This window comes from Bufo bufo, chromosome 7 (assembly GCF_905171765.1).
Source record: "Bufo bufo chromosome 7, aBufBuf1.1, whole genome shotgun sequence".
NCBI classification, from domain to species: domain Eukaryota; kingdom Metazoa; phylum Chordata; class Amphibia; order Anura; family Bufonidae; genus Bufo; species Bufo bufo.
In genome coordinates this window covers 171,509,052-171,528,612 of record NC_053395.1, presented here as the reverse complement: position 1 = coordinate 171,528,612, position 19,561 = coordinate 171,509,052, and the positions used below count along the sequence as shown (strand labels likewise).

The 19,561-nt window shown below is 48.4% G+C and overlaps 1 protein-coding gene across 5 annotated transcripts in view; it reads left to right on the top strand.

Moving 5' to 3' along the window:
- The window catches only part of PCNT (pericentrin), a 134,218-nt gene that overhangs the window by 20,169 nt on the left and 94,488 nt on the right, over positions 1–19,561 (top strand). For all 5 annotated transcript variants that reach the window (XM_040441679.1, XM_040441677.1, XM_040441678.1 and 2 more), the window contains 7 exons: positions 3,881–3,964; positions 4,057–4,206; positions 4,612–6,346; positions 14,494–14,555; positions 14,636–14,747; positions 14,850–15,181; positions 15,269–15,485. In XM_040441679.1, coding sequence (XP_040297613.1) covers positions 3,881–3,964; positions 4,057–4,206; positions 4,612–6,346; positions 14,494–14,555; positions 14,636–14,747; positions 14,850–15,181; positions 15,269–15,485 — 2,692 coding nt within the window. The remainder of the gene's footprint in view (positions 1–3,880; positions 3,965–4,056; positions 4,207–4,611; positions 6,347–14,493; positions 14,556–14,635; positions 14,748–14,849; positions 15,182–15,268; positions 15,486–19,561) is intronic.

Below are 19,561 nucleotides of genomic sequence, written 5' to 3'. Positions count from 1 at the left end.
AGTTCATTCTGTCCACCTGACCCGGACGGGCTCTACTTGCTCTCTGCTGCACGGAGCTGGGTGGTACTCATTCATTTAGTTGGCCCTTCATCCCAGGGAATGTTCGTGGTTCCTAGATGCGTACCCATTCGTCCTTCCGCGGTATTGCTTCCCTGCGCTAGTGGTCACATGGTCGAGAGTGCGGTTGTCTGGAGCGCCCCTCGAATTCTTCGTTGGCTCTGGCAGGACTGCGGTTCCCTTGCCTGCTGCAATTTCCTCCTCTTCGGATGTAGTGTGGTATGAGTCCTTCCTCTTGGCGCCTCTACGCTACAGTCTGATCTGCTACCAGGTGCGGGCCGCTTTTCTCGGGAAGGTCACCCAAATTCTCTTGGGTGCTCGATTACCCAGGTCCGGAGGACCTCCGCCTTGGGTTCTTCAGGGTATTCTCCTTCTGCGAGGCGGCGAACCGGGCATCTCACAGTGTAGCAGGGTTCTGCTTTTGAGCTGTCCTATGGCTTCCCTGTTGCCCACTCCTCCGTTCGGTTGGAGGGTGTTATGCCGGCCTCTGTCTCGACTACCTTATCTCGCCGGCTCTGTTTGGCCCCCGCTCGGTACAGATCACTCTGATGTGGCTTCTGTCCCGCCAGACTTCAGAGGTTGTTCCTTCACTGTCCTACCCTCTGGGGAGAGCATGGTTGTCATGTGGATGGTTCCGGTGTTCCTTTTGGCCTCGTACTGTCTCCCTTGTTCACACTGGCTGTATTAGCTGTGCCGATTTATCGAGTCTACCGCGTTCTGTCCTCCCGCTGAGTGCAGATTGTGTGGTCCATTCTAAGACAATGGTCCTGCTGTAGACTTACCTTCTCGGTAACTTGGGGGGACTACCTTTCGGTCCAGATTGTCCTTTGATCTCCTACACCGGGACTGTAGAACATGGCTACATCAGCATGGACTATAGCCTGTCTTGTCCTGGCATCTGGCGGATGCTGGGCGGACCCTTTTGGTTCCTTTCCGTCTGTCCTTCTGCTCCCCCACTCGGGCGGATACGGGACAACGTTGCTCGGGGGCCGACGGGACCAGGTTGTCAACTTCTGCCCGTGTTACTGGTCTGCGCCTGATCACATTTGGTTTTTCGCCCGCTTGCCAGGCGACTCCAGCGGGTTCGCTACTGCCCGCTCCTGGCTGTATTTCGTCCAGGATCTGTCGTAAGACTTATGGTTTTTTTATCTGGGGTTCTGTGGGAAGCTGTGCATTCCCCACTCTGACTTTTCTCTCCCCATGGTTCTGTCTTTTTTCCAGTCCGGCCTGGACCTGGGACTGGGATTCCTTTACTTGAGGTATCAGTGTCAGCGCTGTTCTTCCTCTTCCAGCGTTCCCCAGCCCTCTGGGCCTGTCAAGACCTTCTTACTCGAAATGGCTCTTTGGTTCCTCTGTACTGTCCTTCGGTACCGCCCTGGGAACTACATACTGAGTTCTCGGCGCTCCAATCTTGTCCTTGGAGCCGTTACAGAAGTTCTCTCTACCCCTCCTGTCCTGTACGGTTGTGTTTCCGTATCAGTCGTGTCTCTGACGGGTGCCTGAATGGCCCCCTTTTTGTTCTGAGCCTTCTGTCTTTTCCCAGGACAGGGCTGTTCTACATCCCATTCCTTCCTTCTGAAGGTGGTGTTTGCCTTTCGCTTCAACACTTCACCAATTTGGACGTTGTTTGGGCCTTGCAGTTTTTTACTTGGAGATCTCCGACTCTTGTCGACGTTCGGTCTCTTGGGTTTCCTGGAGGTCCGCGCTTAGAGTTGACGGACTCCAGGGTGGTTTTCCTCCGCTTTATCAGATTGGCTATTGCTGAGGTTACCGCACCGAGGGCAGGATTCTGCCTTTACTGTCACCGTTCATTTCACCAGAGCGGTCGGTGCCTCCTGGGCCGGAGTCTTTGGGCTTCGGCCATGCATTTGAGCAAGGCGGCCACAGGTCTTCCTTGCACGCTTTACAGAGTTCTACAGGGTGCATACTCTGGCTTCGGCGTATGCTGCCTTGGTCCGCCTGGGTCTGCAGGCGGCGGTTCCTTGATGCCTTCGGGTGCTTCGCCTTGGAGCTGTGGTCCCTCCCCTTTTGGACTGCTTTTGAACGTCCCAAGGTCTTCTGTGTCCCCCAAGGAAACTGGGCGAGAAAACGAGATTTTTGTATAACTTACCAGTAAAATCTCTTTCTCGCTCTTTCCTTGGGGGACACAGCACCCACCCATTCGTTGTTTTTCTCTACACGTTTCCGAGTTTGTGTTACCCGTTGGGTAGTTGGCTTGTTGGTTCCTTGTTGGACTTTGCCTTTTCTCACTGCTTGGACACGCAACTGGCTGCCTTTCTCTCCAGGCTGAGGGTATAGCTGTGGAGGAGGGGCTTAACAGCTTTCACTTAGTGTCACGCCTCCTATGGAGATGAGCTATACCCAAGGTCTTCTGTGTCCCCCAAGGAAAGAGCGAGAAAGAGATTTTACTGGTAAGTTATACAAAAATCTCGTTTTCTGTCGCCTTACATCACTAAAAGTACAACACCAAGCGATCAAAAAGTCATATGCACCCTAAAATAGTACCAATCAAACCGTCATCTCATACCGAAGAAAATGAGCCCAAAAAATAAACAAAAAAACTATAGCTTTCAGAATGAGACACAAAAAACAAAAAAATAAAAAAAATGCTTTATTATGTAAAACTGAAACAAACCACCAAAAAAGTAGTATATTTGGTATTGTCGCGTCCGTAACAACCTGCTCTATAAAAATACCCAATGATCTAACCTGTCAGATGAACATTGTAAATAACAAAAATAAACTGTGCCAAAACAGCTATTTTTTTGTTACCTTGCCTCACAAAAAGTGTAATCTAGAGCAACCAAAAATCATATGTACACTAAAATAGTACCAAAAAAACTGCCTCCTTATCCCGCAGTTTCCAAAATGGGGTCATTTGTTTGGAGTTTCTACTCTAGGGGTTCATCAGGGGGTCTTCAAATGTGACATGGCAACTTAAAATTATCCCATTGAAATCTGCCTTCCAAAAACCATATTTCTTTCTGCGCCCTGCCGTGTGCCCGTAAAGCAGTTTACGACCACATATCGGGTGTTTCTGTAAACTATAGAATCGGGGTAATAAATATTGAGTTTTGTTTGGCTGTTAACCCTTGCTTTGTTAGCGGAAATAAATGGATTAAAGTGGAAAATCTGACAAAAGTTAAATTCTGAAATTTCATCTCCATTTTCCATTAATTCTTGTGGAACAACTAAAGGGTTAACAAAGTTGAGGGGTGTAGTTTCTAAAATGGGGTCATTTCTGGGTGGTTTCTATTATGTAAGCCTCACAAAGTGACTTCAGACCTGAACTGCTCTTTAAATAGTAGGTTTTGGAAATTTTCTGAAAAATGTAAAGATTTGCTTCTAAACTTCTAAGCCTTCGAACATCCCCCAAAAATGTAATGGAATTTACAAAATCATCCACACATGTAGACATATGGAAAATGTAAAGTAGTAACTATTTTTGGAGTTATTACTATCTATTATAAAAGTAGAGAAATAGAAATTTCACCACTGTCAGGAAGTACAATATGTGACAAGAAAACAATCTCAGAATGGCCTGGATAAGTAAAAGCGTTTTAAAGTTCTTACCACGTAAAGTGGCACATGTCAGATTTGCAAAAAATGGCCTGGTCCTTAAGGTGAAAAATGGCCTGGTCCTTAAGGGGTTAAGAGAATTGTAAAAAGGTTTAGTTACTCTTTCATATGACATGCAGGTTGGATTTTTTTTTCTTATTGTTCTTTGCTTAGGAAGTAAGTTGTGGTGTGTGTTCTTGTGTGTTCTTGTGGTTTTTGTTTTTTCTTTCTCCACTGATTCTCTGCAATCTTTATTGGTATTCAGGTTAATCGTCTGAATGCAGAGTTTGAAAAGCAGATGGAGGTTTCTGGAGAGAGCTGGAGGGAGCAGATTGCATTAATAAATGGGGTATGTACCGCCGAGCAGTAATCTTTACACATGGCTTTGTTTGGGACCATTTGTTTTGTTGAACTGAAGCGTCAATAACGTGTCTGCTGCAGGAGCATGAAAGCAAAATTGTCCTTCTAAAAGATGGTCACGAGAAAGAACTACAGAAGATGTGTTCAGAACGGAGCGTAGAGAAACAGCGACTAGAGGAAATTAAAGTACAGCTAGAGCAAGCGCATCATATAGAGACTGAGCAGATCCAGGTATGTGAATGCTAGACATAGTATAGATTTTATCAGCTTGCTGTACTAAGATTGATTAAAAAGGGGTTATCAGGGTTTAAGACGTTGCAGGAAGTAGTATAAAATAACAGATTAGCCTCTACCCACCTTTTAATTATGCCACAACTTCAGTTGTATTTTTTGATCCTACAGCAGTGATGCTACATGACTGCTGCAGCCCATCACTGACTTCAGTGGTGACTGCATGTATGACTGATCATCTCTGCAGGGCTGGTGGAGAGCAGTGGCGAGATATTGGTTAGTTATTTTGAACTATTTCCTGTAACCGCTTTAATTCATGTTTTAAAATTTTTTTTTTATTTTTTTTTATCTGATTCAAATGTTTATGGAGTATTTGGTTTATTCTGTTTTCTCCTCTATTTGCAGTCAGCACATAATATGGAAATGGAAGCCTCGCGTCTTAGTTTGAACAACATGCACACTGCACACCTTGAACTAAGTCAGTCGAACCTACTCAAAGAGAAGGAGAATGCCTTGGTACAGCTACGTGAACAGCTGAATGGCAAGTGGGCACAAGATCTAGCAATTCTCCAGGGCAAGAATCAGTTTGACATGGAGCATTTGCGTGATGAGCATAGTCGGGCTCTAGAGAGTTTACGGGAAGAGCTTTCAAAGGGAATGTCGCGGCAGGAACACATGAAGGAAATTGAGCTTCTAAAGGAAAAACATGTCGCGGAAACCTTAGAATTGGAAGGAAGGCACAGGAGAGAAATTGAGATGATGCAGAAGATGTATGAAGATGGAACATTGGAATTCAAGCGGAAAGAAGAGATGCTACGAGAGGAGCTGGCCCAGAAGTTTGAGAAAAAGACAGAGGAACTTAAATTGGTGGAAGAACAATATTTAGTTAAGTTGTCAAACTTAAAAGAACTACATACTGTGGAGAAAGATGAGATGCCCACTCTTCATCTGGAGGAGAAAAACCTGTGGGAAATAAAGCAAGATACACTCTCTCAAGAGCTCAAATCTAATTTGGAGAAAAGTGACCTGCATAGAAAGGAGATGTTAAATTTAGAAGAACAAAATGATGAGAGGACTGCATTGAAAGAAACAATCTCTAAACATCATGAAGATCTGGAACGGATGCAGGAAGAACGATTAGACACCTTACAGCAAAATGAAGAACTTTCCAGGCAGATTGAGGTGCTTTCTGAGGAGCATGCAATGAGGATCTCAAAACTGCAAGGGCAGCATAAGAAAGACATAGAAATCCTGGAGCAGGATCATTTTAACCAGAAGCAAGACTGGAAGAGGCAAGGAAACCAATACTCCCTGGAGCTGGAACAACTGAAAAAGGAGCTTTTACAGATGGCTGAGCTTCATTCAAATCAAATTGACCAGCTTCAACAAAAACACTCAGTTGAGTTATTGAACATGCAGGACATTCACTCCAAAGAAATAACAGAGCTTCAGAATCTTCTAACCCTGGAAAAACAGGAGTTGGCAAGGCAGCAGAATACATATCTTCAGGAGAAAAATGAGTGGGAGAAGCAGACAGAAACGCAGTCAGAAATTCTAAAAAGTTTGAATGAACAAATTGCATTGCTGCAGGAAGAGCATTCAAAAGCAGTGAAGCTAATACAAGAGCGACACAACAAGGCAATCGAAGAAATACAAGAGCAACATATCCTGGAAAATGAGGAGTGGGAGAAGCAGAGAGACCAGCATTGTCAGGAATTGGATCTCCTGGTCAATCAGCATTCGCAAGAGCTGAAACATATTGGAGAGGAACTATTACAAGACTCCTTGTGGAAACGGGAAGAGCATTCCAAGGAATTGGAACTTATTCGAGAAGAATGTTCTAAACAGATACTGGAGTTGCAACAACAACATCTTATTAAAATCCAGAACATGAATGAAACCCATATGCAAGAGAGAGAACAATGGAAGAAAGAGGTCAACCAACTCTTCCAGCAAATATGTATTAATGAAACTCTGCAGCAAAATTATAGCAACTTCCATGAGTTCAAATGTATAGAGGAAGAACTGCTTAAAAAAGAGGATACAGATTTGGAGGAGCTACAGGATCAACATAGGGAGCAGACGGAAGCCGCACAAGAGCACCAAGAACAAACGAGCGAGTCCAGTCACCATTATATGGGTACAGTATTAAATATAATCAGAGTGTAACTTCGACACTCATCACAGCATTTATTAAAGGGGTTATGCCATGGTCGGTATTTATCACCTATCCAAAGGCTAGATGATAAATGTGGAATCAAGATGGTGGTGATCCAACCAGGACCCTCAGTGGTCCCAAGAATGCAGGATACTTAAGTCCCCTCTTCAATTGGAGCAGTAGTGCACAGCCATTCTCTTCCATGGGGCTGATGGGGCTATGTCTACTTCACTCCTATAGAAGTAGTATGAAGTGGTAGACCAACGGGTGACTACTGCTGCATTCCGAGAGGGGAGGTGCCCCTTTTCTCGCCCATATTCCTTGGGGGACACAGGAAACCATGGGTATAGCTCTGCTCCCTAGGAGGCGTGACACTAAGCGAAAGCTGTAAGCCCCTCCTCCATCAGCTATACCCTTCAGCCTGGAGAAGAGACTGCCAGTTTTTGCTTAGTGTCCAAGGAGGCAAGACACCCCCTGCTTCGGCAGGGTTGTTTTCCTATGATTTTTTATTTTTACGTTATTTGTTGTTTTTTAATTCGGTTTTTTTCTACCTACAACAGAGGCGCATTAGACCCCTCTGTTTCTCCCGGGGTTGAGTTGCGCCAGTGCCGGTAATTCCGCACTGCCGCCTCCCCCACAGAAGACAAGGTGGACCAGGGCAGCCTCACTCCCCTGCGTTCCGCCAGCTCAGGGTCGCCCGCACGCCAAGTCCCTCCCCCGGCTTCCTGCCACTGCGGTGCCAGGAGCTGAAGGGGCGACCCCCGCTGGATGGACTGAGGGCGAAGACAGCGTATGGTGAGAGTGGCTGCTCCAGCCTCCCCTTCCTCCCTCCCACCGCTGCTACCAACATGGCCACTGCTACATTGTCCAAGGGGATCCCCGGCCCCCCCCCCCCCCCCCCCATATCGGGACGTTACCGGGCTTAGTTGGAGGGCAGTTTATCTGGGCAAGTCCTAGAACGCTGCCTTACAGGGGACGGCTGCAGACAAGCAAGCCGTCTGCTACATCCAGGCGCGGCGGGAGCCGTTTTTCTTGGCATGAACGGCGCCATTTCATGGCCGGCACTTCAACATCCTTGGGGGTTAAAATCATTTTGCCGCGCGCGCGGCTCTGCTTCGGCTTCAGCGCGGCAGAGGGGGGGGCGGAGCTTCCTTCCACATTCAGCTCCGTGCCGCTGCGCTCCGCTACTTCCGGGTTCATCTCTCTGCCGTGCGATCCTGAAGCCATTCAGCTCCGTGCTGCTGCCTCTCCTCCACAGCCTCCTCAGTCTGTTCCCCTTAGAGCTGCCGCTTGTATCACCCGGGTCTGGTAGGACTGTTAACCCCCTCCGTGCCACAGTACTGTTGCTTGATTCTCACTTTAAGTGCAACATCTTTCCACCATGTCAGACCCTTCTGCAGCCGCCAAGCCATGGTACCATGCCTGTACTGCTTGTAGGGAACCCTTTCCCCGGGGGCAGTCTGATCCGCACTGTACTGCATGCCGAGCTCCACCGCAGCCTCAGTCGCCCGCTGTGTCGCTCCCTGCTTCCTCTGACCCGCCTGACTGGGCTAGATCCCTGTCCCAGGCCGTGGAAAGCCTCACTCATGTCGTGGGCCGCCTAATAGACAGGCCACCTACCCCGCAGGTCGCCACTCTGACTGTCGCGCCCTCCGGGTCCACTGCTTCTGCCGCTGCAGCGGGTTCACCCTCTCCTAGTGACCCCTCCCGAGCTAGGCACTCTCAGAAGCGTATTAGAGTAGAGCGAGCCTCCTCCTCTGAGGCCTCACTCTCTCCGCCACGCGTGCGCACCCAGACGGGCCTCTCCTCTCCAAAGGATTCGCTCTCTGAAGGTGAATTGGCGGTTTCAGATCTGGAAATGGACTCGGCCCTGCCGTCCAAGCTAGCCTCAGCGATGGGCCAACTCATCTCTGATATTCGTGACACCTTTAAGGTGCAGGATGACCCCCCTAGCTCGGACGCAGCTAGCGTCTCCTTTATCAGACCCAGGCAGGCCTCAAAAGTCTTTCCAATCCACTCTGATTTCTCCTCCGTGGTGTCTAAGGCTTGGGCTCGCCCGGACGCCCGTTTTGTCAACCCAAAGAAGCTGGACATTTGCTATCCTTTTCCAGCCGATGTCGTGGCCACCTGGTCTTCCCCACCCAAGGTGGACCCCCCTGTGGCTCGGCTGTCAAAGAATACGGCCATCCCTGTTCCCGACGGGTCCTCTCTTCAGTCAGCGGAGGACCGTCGCATGGAGACCCTTTCCAAGGGCATTTTTGCTGCCTCCGGTTCTGCTCTCAGACCGGTTTTTGCCTCTGCTTGGGCAGGGAAAGCAATCTCTGCTTGGGGTGCGCAGCTGGAACAGGGGTTGGACTCAGACGTCCCCATCCAGGACCTACGTTCCTTGGCCCAGCTTATTATTCGGGCCGGGAATTTTGTCTGTGAGGCCTCCCTTGATGCGGGAGCCCTTATTGCACGCTCCTCCGCCCTGGCAGTTGCCGTCAGGAGGGAGCTCTGGCTGAAGGTCTGGAAAGCGGACGCTGCCTCCAAACGTTCCTTGGCGGGGCTACCGTTTGCGGGTTCCCGCCTTTTCGGGGTCCGCTTAGACGAACTTATTTCAGAGGCCACGGGTGGTAAAAGCACCCATCTTCCTCAACCCCAAGCCAGGGGCGCCCCCCGCGGACGCCCTGGTGCGTCTCGTTTTCGGTCCTCCCGCAGGGCCTCTGGGGCTCCCACCACAGCTGCCGCTTCGGCTCCTCCCCAGGACAAGCGTAGGAAGCCGTTTTTTCGGGCGCAGCCATCCTGGCGCAAGCCGCAGGCTGCCCGCACACCCGCAGCAAAACAGTCCTCTGCCTGAAGGCGCGCCCCCACCCACCCGGGTGGGGGGCCGGCTCCTCCTTTTCAAGGACGTCTGGATGGCTCACGTCTCCGACGCCTGGGCCCTCGAAATTGTGTCCTCCGGATACAAAATCGAATTTGCATCCTTCCCTCCGGATCGGTTCTTTCGCTCCCGCCCGCCGCGGGACCCGAAAGGCGCGGCTGCGTTCTCCGCGGCCGTTCAAGCCTTACTGGACAGGGGGGTGATTACCCCCGTTCCTCCAGAGGAAAGATTCCAAGGGTTCTACTCGAACCTCTTTGTAGTTCCCAAGAAGGGAGGTTCGGTGCGGCCCATTTTGGACCTCAAAAAGCTCAACCGTTTTCTCCTCCTTCGACGGTTTCGGATGGAGTCCCTCCGCTCCGCGGTGGCTTCCCTGGAGCAGGGAGATTTCATGTCTTCCATCGATATACAGGATGCCTACCTCCATGTTCCGGTAGCCCGGTGTCACCATCGCTTCCTTCGATTCGCCGTGGGGGACCTCCACTTCCAATTTGTCGCCCTTCCCTTTGGGCTGGCAACAGCCCCCCGGGTGTTCACCAAGGTCCTGGCCCCGGTTTTAGCCTTACTCCGTTCCAGGGGTGTTTTTCTGCTACCGTACTTGGACGATATCCTCATCAAGGCTCCGTCCCTTTCTCAAGCGGTTGCCAGCGTGGATCTCACTCTAGAGACTCTGGCGAGGTTCGGTTGGGTCATCAACTTCCCCAAGTCCTCCCTTCCCCCCTCCAGACAACTCGTCTTCCTGGGAATGCTTTTAGACACGGGAGCGGCGGAGGTACGTCTTCCCTCGGAAAAACGTCTGACCCTCCGTGGGGCGGTTCGGGGTCTCCTTCTCCACCGTCGACCGTCTTTCCGCTTCTGCATGCGGGTATTGGGGCAGATGGTTGCCTGCTTCGAGGCGATCCCATTTGCGCAGTTTCACTCCCGCCCTCTCCAACGGGCGATCCTCTCCTCCTGGGACAAATCACCGCAGTCTCTGGATCATCCCTTCCATCTTTCGCCTCCGGTGCGGTCATCTCTCCGCTGGTGGTTACAGTCCCCTCTTCTGGGCAGGTCCTTTCTGCCACTCAACTGGTTGGTGGTTACAACCGATGCCAGTCTCTCGGGCTGGGGAGGCGTGTTTCCTCCCCGATCCGTCCAGGGCATTTGGTCTCCATCGGAGTCCAAACTCTCGATCAATGTCCTGGAACTGAGAGCGGCCCTTCTGTCTCTACGACACTGGACTCATCTGCTGAAGGGTCATCCAGTTCGTGTACAATCAGACAACGCCACGGCTGTGGCGTACATAAACCACCAGGGGGGCACTCGCAGCGCTGCTGCGATGCGGGAGGTCTCCAGCATTCTCCGTTGGGCGGAAGCCCACGTCCCGGCCCTATCTGCAATTTTTATTCCAGGGGTGGACAATTGGGCGGCGGACTTCCTCAGTCGCACCACCGTCGACCCCGGCGAGTGGTCTCTTCACCCGGAGGTATTCGAGGCCATTTGCCTTCGTTGGGGCATACCGGACGTGGACCTCATGGCCTCAAAATTCAATCACAAGGTCCCCGCCTATCTGTCCAGGGCCAGGGATCCGGGAGCTTGCGGAGCCGACGCCCTCGTTCTTCCTTGGCGAGGCTTCGCGCGCCCATACATATTCCCTCCCATCCCTCTCCTGCCCAAGGTCCTTCGGAAGATCGCGGCGGAAGGCGTCTCGGTGATTCTGGTCGCTCCGGACTGGCCCCGCCGGTCTTGGTATGCCGACCTCATGCTGCTCCTGGCAGACGCGCCCTGGCCGCTGCCCGCCAGGGAAGATCTTCTCTCTCAGGGACCGATCTTCCACCCGCGTTTAGGGTCCCTACGTTTGACGGCGTGGTTGTTGAGACCACCGTCCTGACACGTAGGGGTTTTTCTGCGGACGTCGTCCGCACCATGATCCGCGCCCGTAAGCCGTCCTCTTCTAGGATCTATTATAGGACCTGGAGGACCTTTTTGGGGTTCTGTGCCGATCTGGGGATTCCTCCGCTCCGCTTTTCTCTCCCCACCGTTTTGTCCTTCCTGCAGAGCGGACTGGCCCAAGGTCTAGGCCTTAGTTCTTTGAAGGGTCAGGTATCTGCGCTGTCCATTTTGTTTCAGCGCCCACTGGCCCCCCTTGGTCCTGTCAAGACCTTCCTTCAGGGCGTGGCTCACGCGGTTCCCCCGTATCGCCCTCCGGTACCGCCCTGGGACCTGAACCTGGTTCTCTCAGCGCTCCAGGCTTCTCCTTTCGAGCCTCTGCGGACGGTTTCCTTGCGACTTCTGTCCTGCAAGGTTATTTTCCTTGTAGCCATCACCTCTCTTCGGAGGGTGTCCGAATTGGCTGCACTCTCCTGTCTGGAACCTTTCCTAGTGTTCCACCAGGACAAGGTGGTTCTTCGTCCGGTCCCTTCCTTCCTAAGGTGGTCTCCGCCTTTCATCTGAACGAGGACATCGTTCTCCCCTCTTTGTGTCCTTCCCCTTCCCATCCGCGGGAGAGGAAGCTTCATCGCCTGGACGTTGTCAGGGCGCTCAAGATTTACCTGGAAGTAACCAGCTCGTTCAGGCATACTGACTCGCTCTTTGTGGTCCCGGAAGGGTCGCGCAGAGGGATGGCGGCATCCAAAGTTGCTATCGCCCGTTTTGTCAAGATGGCTGTTACTGAGGCTTATCTCGCCAAGGGCAGGGTTCCTCCCCTTGGTGTTACCGCTCACTCCACTAGAGCGGTCGGGGCTTCCTGGGCTCAGAGAAATCGGGCTTCTTCGGAGCAGATTTGCAAGGCGGCCACTTGGTCCTCCTTGCACACCTTCACCAAGTTCTACAGGGTGCATACTCATGCGTCGGCTGACGCTGCTTTAGGCCGTCTGGTGTTGCAGGCGGCAGTTGATTGATGCCTCTGGTGTTGGTCTAGTTTGTTCTGGTCCCTCCCTTCTGGGACTGCTCTGGAACGTCCCATGGTTTCCTGTGTCCCCCAAGGAATATGGGCGAGAAAAGGAGACTTTTGTATTACTTACCAGTAAAGTCTCTTTCTCGCTCTTCCTTGGGGGACACAGCACCCGCCCTTCATTGGGTTACAGTTGTGGTTCCGGCTTGGTTGCCCCCGTTGGGGCTCGACAGTTCTTTTTCCGGTTGGTGGTTATCTTTCACTACTTGGACACGCAACTGGCAGTCTCTTCTCCAGGCTGAAGGGTATAGCTGATGGAGGAGGGGCTTACAGCTTTCGCTTAGTGTCACGCCTCCTAGGGAGCAGAGCTATACCCATGGTTTCCTGTGTCCCCCAAGGAAGAGCGAGAAAGAGACTTTACTGGTAAGTAATACAAAAGTCTCCTTTTTTCTCAGAATCATTTGGCGTTGGATCACCTGCGATTCAACATTTTATCATCTATTCACTTAGATTTTCTGTACACTGATATCCTGGTGGTGCCACATACTGTAGGCTGCAGTAGCATTTCTGTACACGCATATAATACTGGGAAGGAATAAATGTTAGTGAAATCCTCCTTCTGTTATTATTAAATCGCCATTCATTCCATAGTGCTGTACATATGAAAAGGGGTAGACATAATACAGACAATTGCAATTAGCGCGAACAAGACAAGTTACAAACTGGTACAGAAGGAGAGAGGGCCTGTCCGCGAGGGCTTACAATCTACGAGGTATGGAGGAAGGACACAGTAGGTGAGGGTAAAACTGGTCATGGTGGTATAACGGCAGCAGGGTCACTGGTTGTAGGCTTCTTTGAAGAGGTGGGTTTTCAGGTTTCTTTTGAAGGATTCCACTGTATGTAAGAATCTGATATGTTGGGGAAGAGAGTTCCAGAGTGTGGGGGATGCATAGGAGGAATCTTGGAGGCGATTGTGGGAAGAGGTGATAAGAGGAGAGAAGGGGGTCTTATGGTGGAATAGGAGATCCAATTACCCTTTTCTGTCCTTCCAGCACTTCTGCAGAGAGTAGTAGTGTGCAGAACAGCAGTCAAGTATGTGAAATGCAGTTCCACAGCAACTGTATGGGAAGCATGAAACACTTGACACTTCAGGCACATATGCAAGACATTGTTAAGTGCATGGACCCTGTATGGTAGCATACAGTGGTGAGGGGACTCTGTAATTTGATATTTAAGATACAGTATTCATGATTAGGGATCGACCGATTATCGGTTTTACCGATATTATCGGCCGATATTGAAGATTTTGAACGTTATCGGTATCGGCATCTATTTTGCCGATATTCCGATAACGTATTGGGAACACAGAACGCGCTGCTCTCAGCGCGTTCTGTGTTCCCTCCGCAGCACAGAGGAGAAGGAAGCAGTGTTTCCTCCCCCTGTGATGCTGCTGCCGCTGCCGCCAATGGCAGGAGAGGAGACAAAAGAAGGGGAGGGGCTGTGGCCGCTGCGCCACCAATGAAGATGAGTCTTTCATGAATTCATATACAGGAGGCGGGAGCTGGCTGCAGAATCACATAGCCGGCTCCCGACATCTATGAACGGCAGCTGCGGTCCGCGGTAGTTAACCCCTTAGGTGCCGCGGATCGCAGCTACCGCTCATAGAGGTCGGGAGTCGGGACTCGGAGCCGGCTATGTGACTCTGCAGCCAGCTCCCGCCTCCTGTATGTGAAAGAGAGGTATCTTCATTGGTGGCGCAGTGCGCCCCCCCCTTCCTCAAGCCCCCTAGTATTAATCATTGGTGGCGCAGTGCGCCCCCCACCCCCATCCCAATAGTAAAAACATTGGTGGCGCAGTGCGCCCCCCCCCCCCCGTATTAATCGTTGGTTACCATGGCAGCCAGGACGCTATTGAAGCCCTGGCTGCCATAGTCAGCTCCATGCTGCTGTGTGCACTATGCACAGAGCAGCAGGGACAGTGTGAGCTCCTATTCACCCTGATAGAGATCTATCAGGGTGAATAGGACAAGGGTTCTAGTCCCTAAGGGGGCTAAAAGTTAGTAAAAAAAAAATAATAATAAAATATTAAGTATAAATGAAAAAGATTTACAAAAAAATAAAATAATACACGTTAACAATAAACATAAATTTTCAGCAGATTTGTGTAGGAAATTTTTTTTTTTTTCCTCAAAAATAAAAATACCCAGAATATCGGTATAAATTATCGGCTATCGGCCCGAAAGTTGACAAATTATCGGCCCTAAAAAATCAATATCGGTCGATCCCTATTCCTGATCTATGAAATACTTTTTGCAATAAATATATTATGGATGCATTATTCTCCAATTGAAGCTTTCTTTTGGTTTATGCGTATTTATTATTTTTATTTATTCTTTAGTACCAGACTTGAACTATGAGAAGTGCAAGGTCATTCTGCTACAGCAGGAGAATTCAATTCAGGTATTGACTTAAATGTTTTTGTTGTTCTACATGGTATACACATTTAATTCCTTTTCATAACCGCCAGTTTCTCTCAATAGCCAAACGCATTGCAGATAAATTGTAGCGAGGTTACAATGGAGTCCAGGGAAGAAATCAAACTTTTGTGGTCCCAGATTGACAGGTCCAGAGCAAGTCGTCAAGAACTAAATGGTAAGTACTTTGTTCCAGGCTGTAGTTCTACTGACCACATGCATGGCGTGCTAGTCTATTTCTGTAGACAATTGTATTAAAATAACATCTCTTTATTTGTAGAATTAAAGGAGCAGCTAATTGCTCGTTCCACACAGTTGGAAGAAATTGACAGGATGAGGAAAGACTTTGCGCAGGAACGGCAGTTGCTTAAAGCTGAAAATGAAAAGGAGATGGAAGAGCTTAGAATTTACTTTGAACAGAAGTCCAGCTCTGCAGAAGAGACGTACAGAGAGGAGCTGAAGATTCTGCATCAACGTCTTCGAGAAATGAATGAGGATGAAAAGGTGGAAATGACTTCTTTGAACTGTTCTACTTTGACTTTAGAAGATTCTTTTGAAAGTGAAAGGCTAGATCTTCTGCAACATTTGACACTCCAGCTAGAGGAACACAAGGTTAGTCTTATATCATTTTAGTCTAGAATTGGATGGCTCTGCTTTTATTTTGCACCTATATACTCTCCATTTTTCATTTTTGGACAGGATGAGCTTGCTTATTCGCGACTTCAGGTTGAAGAGAGGCACAAGCAGGAGCTGGACAACCTACGTGCAGCGCTTACATTGCAGTATAAGGAAGACATGTTAAACCTAAGGAATAACTTGTTGGAAAAGTATTCTTCTGAGATTGAGAAATTTAAGAAGAAGCACTGTTTGGAGCTAGAGCAGCTGAGGGCCCGATTGTCTGAGGAGCATATCAGAGGTGAGATCTGTTATCTGTCAATTTTACATTAGAAATTGAATATAGAGTTGCCGTATTTTTGCAGGGGGTAAGACGGAGGAAAAAAAAAAAAAAAAATATATATATATATATATATATAACAGACCCTATTCCTCCTCAGATCAGACCCCCAAGCCCAATTACACAAATAAATGAGCTTGCCTCTTGACCGTGCTAAAAACTTAAAGCTTGTTGTTCTTCTGCAGGCCCGCACTGCTCTGTGACCTGACGTCGCACAGCGTCAGGTCATAGTGCGTGTCTATGTGCACTATGCCCCGACGCTTTACGCAGTCAGGACACATGCAGTGAGGCACCCGGAAGAAGACCAGGGAGTGATGAGTATAACTAGCACAGTGCTTCCCTCACTGCTCCCCGCACCTCCTGCATGCTGATGACCACCTTTGTAATGGAAGCAGTAATTAGCATTCACACTACAAAACACACAGCCATTTTTCCCTGTTTTTGACGGGGAGTAGCGTCTTGTAGTCCAGAAAATACGTGGTTTGTCTTGCTTTTTTTTTTTCCTTGTTGAAATCTGTGTTGAAGAATATATGTATAAAGGAACCATCGAAAACACCTATGGTTATATAAGGGTTTGTACACTTTCATCTCATACAACTGTATGTAGTAGTGCTCGATGGTACAAATTTCAAATTTGTTTCCAATGTCTACTTAGTAATTTTGAAAAAGAATCTCTCACTAGCGACCTTCCTAGCCAACTGTTTGCATAGCTGGTGTTCACCTGATTAAAACACTGTTTCCCTTTTGTTGATCTGAGGCTCCGTTCCCCAGTTACGATACTTTTTCCTAACCCCTTCCCGACACATAATACGTCATAGTACGTCATGGCCGCAAGTGACTTCCAGCATTTGGACGTACTATTAAGTCATGGTGATCGGGCGGGCACCTGAACGGTCACAGTCAATGATAGCTGGGCCCCTGCTGTAGCCGCAGTCAGCGCTAACCGCGGCATAGAAGGTGCATGTTGCGGGTGAGGGAGCCCATAGGGTCCCCACGCTGCTCTGGCGGGGACCCGAAGGGTGACAAGGCAGCCCGATGGCGTGCAGAGGCTGCCCAATGCCTTGCACGGCATGTGGACCTTCCTTTTGAGGAGGTCCAGCCTCAGGCCCGATCTCCTAGGCAAAACTTGTTAGTGTATTACTCAGTGTAATAAACTAACAGGCAATGCATTACAATACAGATGTATTGTAATGCATTGCAGAGGGGATCAGACCCCTTAAAAAATATTTCAAATATTTCAAAGAAAAAAACGCCCTTTCCCCAGATTTTATAATAAAAAATAGAAATAAACACACATTAGGTATCGCTGTGTCCGTAACGACCGGCTCTATAAATATATCACATGATCCGCCCTGTCCAATAAACACCGTAAAAAAAAAATAAACTGTCAAAAAAAGCAATTTTTTTTGTCACCTTGCATCACAAAAAATGCAACACCAAGCGATCAAAAAGGTGTATGCCCCCCAAAATGGTACCAATAAAACCATCACCTCATCCCGTAAAAAATGAAACCCTACCTAAGACAATCTGCCAAAAATAAAAAAGCTATGGCTCTCAGACTATGGAGACACTAAAACATCATAATTTTTTTGGTTTAAAAAATGCTATTATTGTGTAAAACTTAAATAAATAAGAAAAAGTATACATATTAGGTATTCCCGCGTCCGTAACTACCTGCTCTAAAAATATCACATGACCTAACCCCTCAGATGACCACTGTAAAAATAAATAAATAAAAACTGTGCCAAAACAACCATGGTTTTAGTCACCTTGCCCTATAAAGTGTAATATTGAATGATCAAAAAAATTTACCCACAAATGGTACCAATAAAAACGTCAACTCTTCCTAGAAAAAAATATGGCGTTCAGAAAATGGAGACTAAAAACATAATTTTAACTTTTTTTTCAAAAATGCTTTATTGTGTAAAACTGAAACAAAGAAAGTAGACATACACTGCTCAAAAAAATAAAGGGAACACTTAAACAACACAATGTAACTCCAAGTCAATCACACTTCTGTGAAATAAAACTGTCCACTTAGGAAGCAACACTGAGTGACAATCAATTTCACATGCTGTTGTGCAAATGGGATAGACAACAGGTGGAAATTATAGGCAATTAGCAAGACACCCCCAATAAAAGAGTGGTTCTGCAGGTGGTGACCACTTCTCAGTTCCTATGCTTCCTAGCTGATGTTTTGGTCACTTTTGAATACTGGCGGTGCTTTCACTCTAGTGGTAGCATGAGACAGTCTACAACCCACACAAGTGGCTCAGGTAGTGCAGCTTATCCAGGATGGCACATCAATGCGAGCTGTGGCAAGAAGGTTTGCTGTGTCTGTCAGCGTAGTGTCCAGAGCATGGAGGCGCTACCAGGAGACAGGCCAGTACATAAGGAGACGTGGAGGAGGCCCAAATGTGCATGTGTCTGCTCAAACGGTCAGAAACAGACTCCATGAGGGTGATATGAGGGCCCGACGTCCACAGGTGGGGGTTGTGCTTACAGCCCAACACCGTGCAGGACGTTTGGCATTTGCCAGAGAACACCAAGATTGGCAAATTTGCCACTGGCGCCCTGTGCTCTTCACAGATGAAAGCAGGTTCACACTGAGCACATGTGACAGACGTGACAGAGTCTGGAGACGCCGTGGAGAACGTTCTGCTGCCTGCAACATCCTCCAGCATGACCGGTTTGGTATTGGGTCAGTAATGGTGTGGGGTGGCATTTCTTTGGAGGGCCGCACAGCCCTCCATGTGCTCGCCAGAGGTAGCCTGACTGCCATTAGGTACCGAGATGAGATCCTCAGGCCCCTTGTGAGACCATATGCTGGTGCGGTTGGCCCTGGGTTCCTCCTAATGCAAGACAATGCTAGACCTCATGTGGCTGGAGTGTGTCAGCAGTTCCTGCAAGACGAAGGCATTGATGCTATGGACTGGCCCGTCCGTTCCCCAGACCTGAATCCAATTGAGCACATCTGGGACATCATGTCTCGCTCTATCCACCAACGTCACGTTGCACCACAGACTGTCCAGGAGTTGGCAGATGCTTTAGTCCAGGTCTGGGAGGAGATCCCTCAGGAGACCGTCCGCCACCTCATCAGGAGCATGCACAGGCGTTGTAGGGAGGTCATACAGGCACGTGGAGGCCACACACACTACTGAGCCTCATTTTGACTTGTTTTAAGGACATTACATCAAAGTTGGATCAGCCTGTAGTGTGTTTTTCCACTTTAATTTTGAGTGTGACTCCAAATCCAGACCTCCCATGGGTTAAAAAATTTGATTTCCATTTTTTAATTTTTGTGTGATTTTTGTTGTCAGCACATTCAACTATGTAAAGAACAAAGTATTTCAGAAGAATATTTAATTAACTCAGATCTAGGATGTTATTTTTGTGTTCCCTTGATTTTTTTGAGCAGTGTATTTGATATCATTGTGTCCGTAACAACCTGCACTATAAAAATAGCACATGATCTAACCTGTTAGATGAACGTTGTAAAAAACAAAAACTGTGGCAAAACAGCCATTTTTTTTGGTTATCTTTCCTCACAAAAAACATAATATAGAGCGACTAAAAATCATATGTACCCTAAAATAGTACCCATAAAACTCTCACCTTATCCCGTAGTTTCCAAAATGGGGTCAATTTTGGGAGTTTCTACTGTAAGGGTGCATCAGGGGGGCTTCAAATGAGACATGGTGTCCAGCAAAATCTGCCTTCCAATAACCATATGGCGCTCCTTTTCTTCTGCGCCCTGCCATGTGCCCTTAAATCAGTTTATACCACATATGGGGTGTTTTCTGTAAACCACAGGAAAATCAGTTTTGAGAAACTTGAGGGGTGTAGTTTCTACAATGGAGTCATTTATGGAGGGTGTCTACTATGTAAGCCCCTACAAAGTGACTTCAGAACTAACCTAGTCCTTTAAAAAGTGGGTTTCTGAAATTTTCCTAATTTTAAGAATTGCTTCTAAAATTCTAAGCCTTCGAACGTCCTAAAAAAATAAAGTGACATTTACAAAATGATGCCAACAAAAA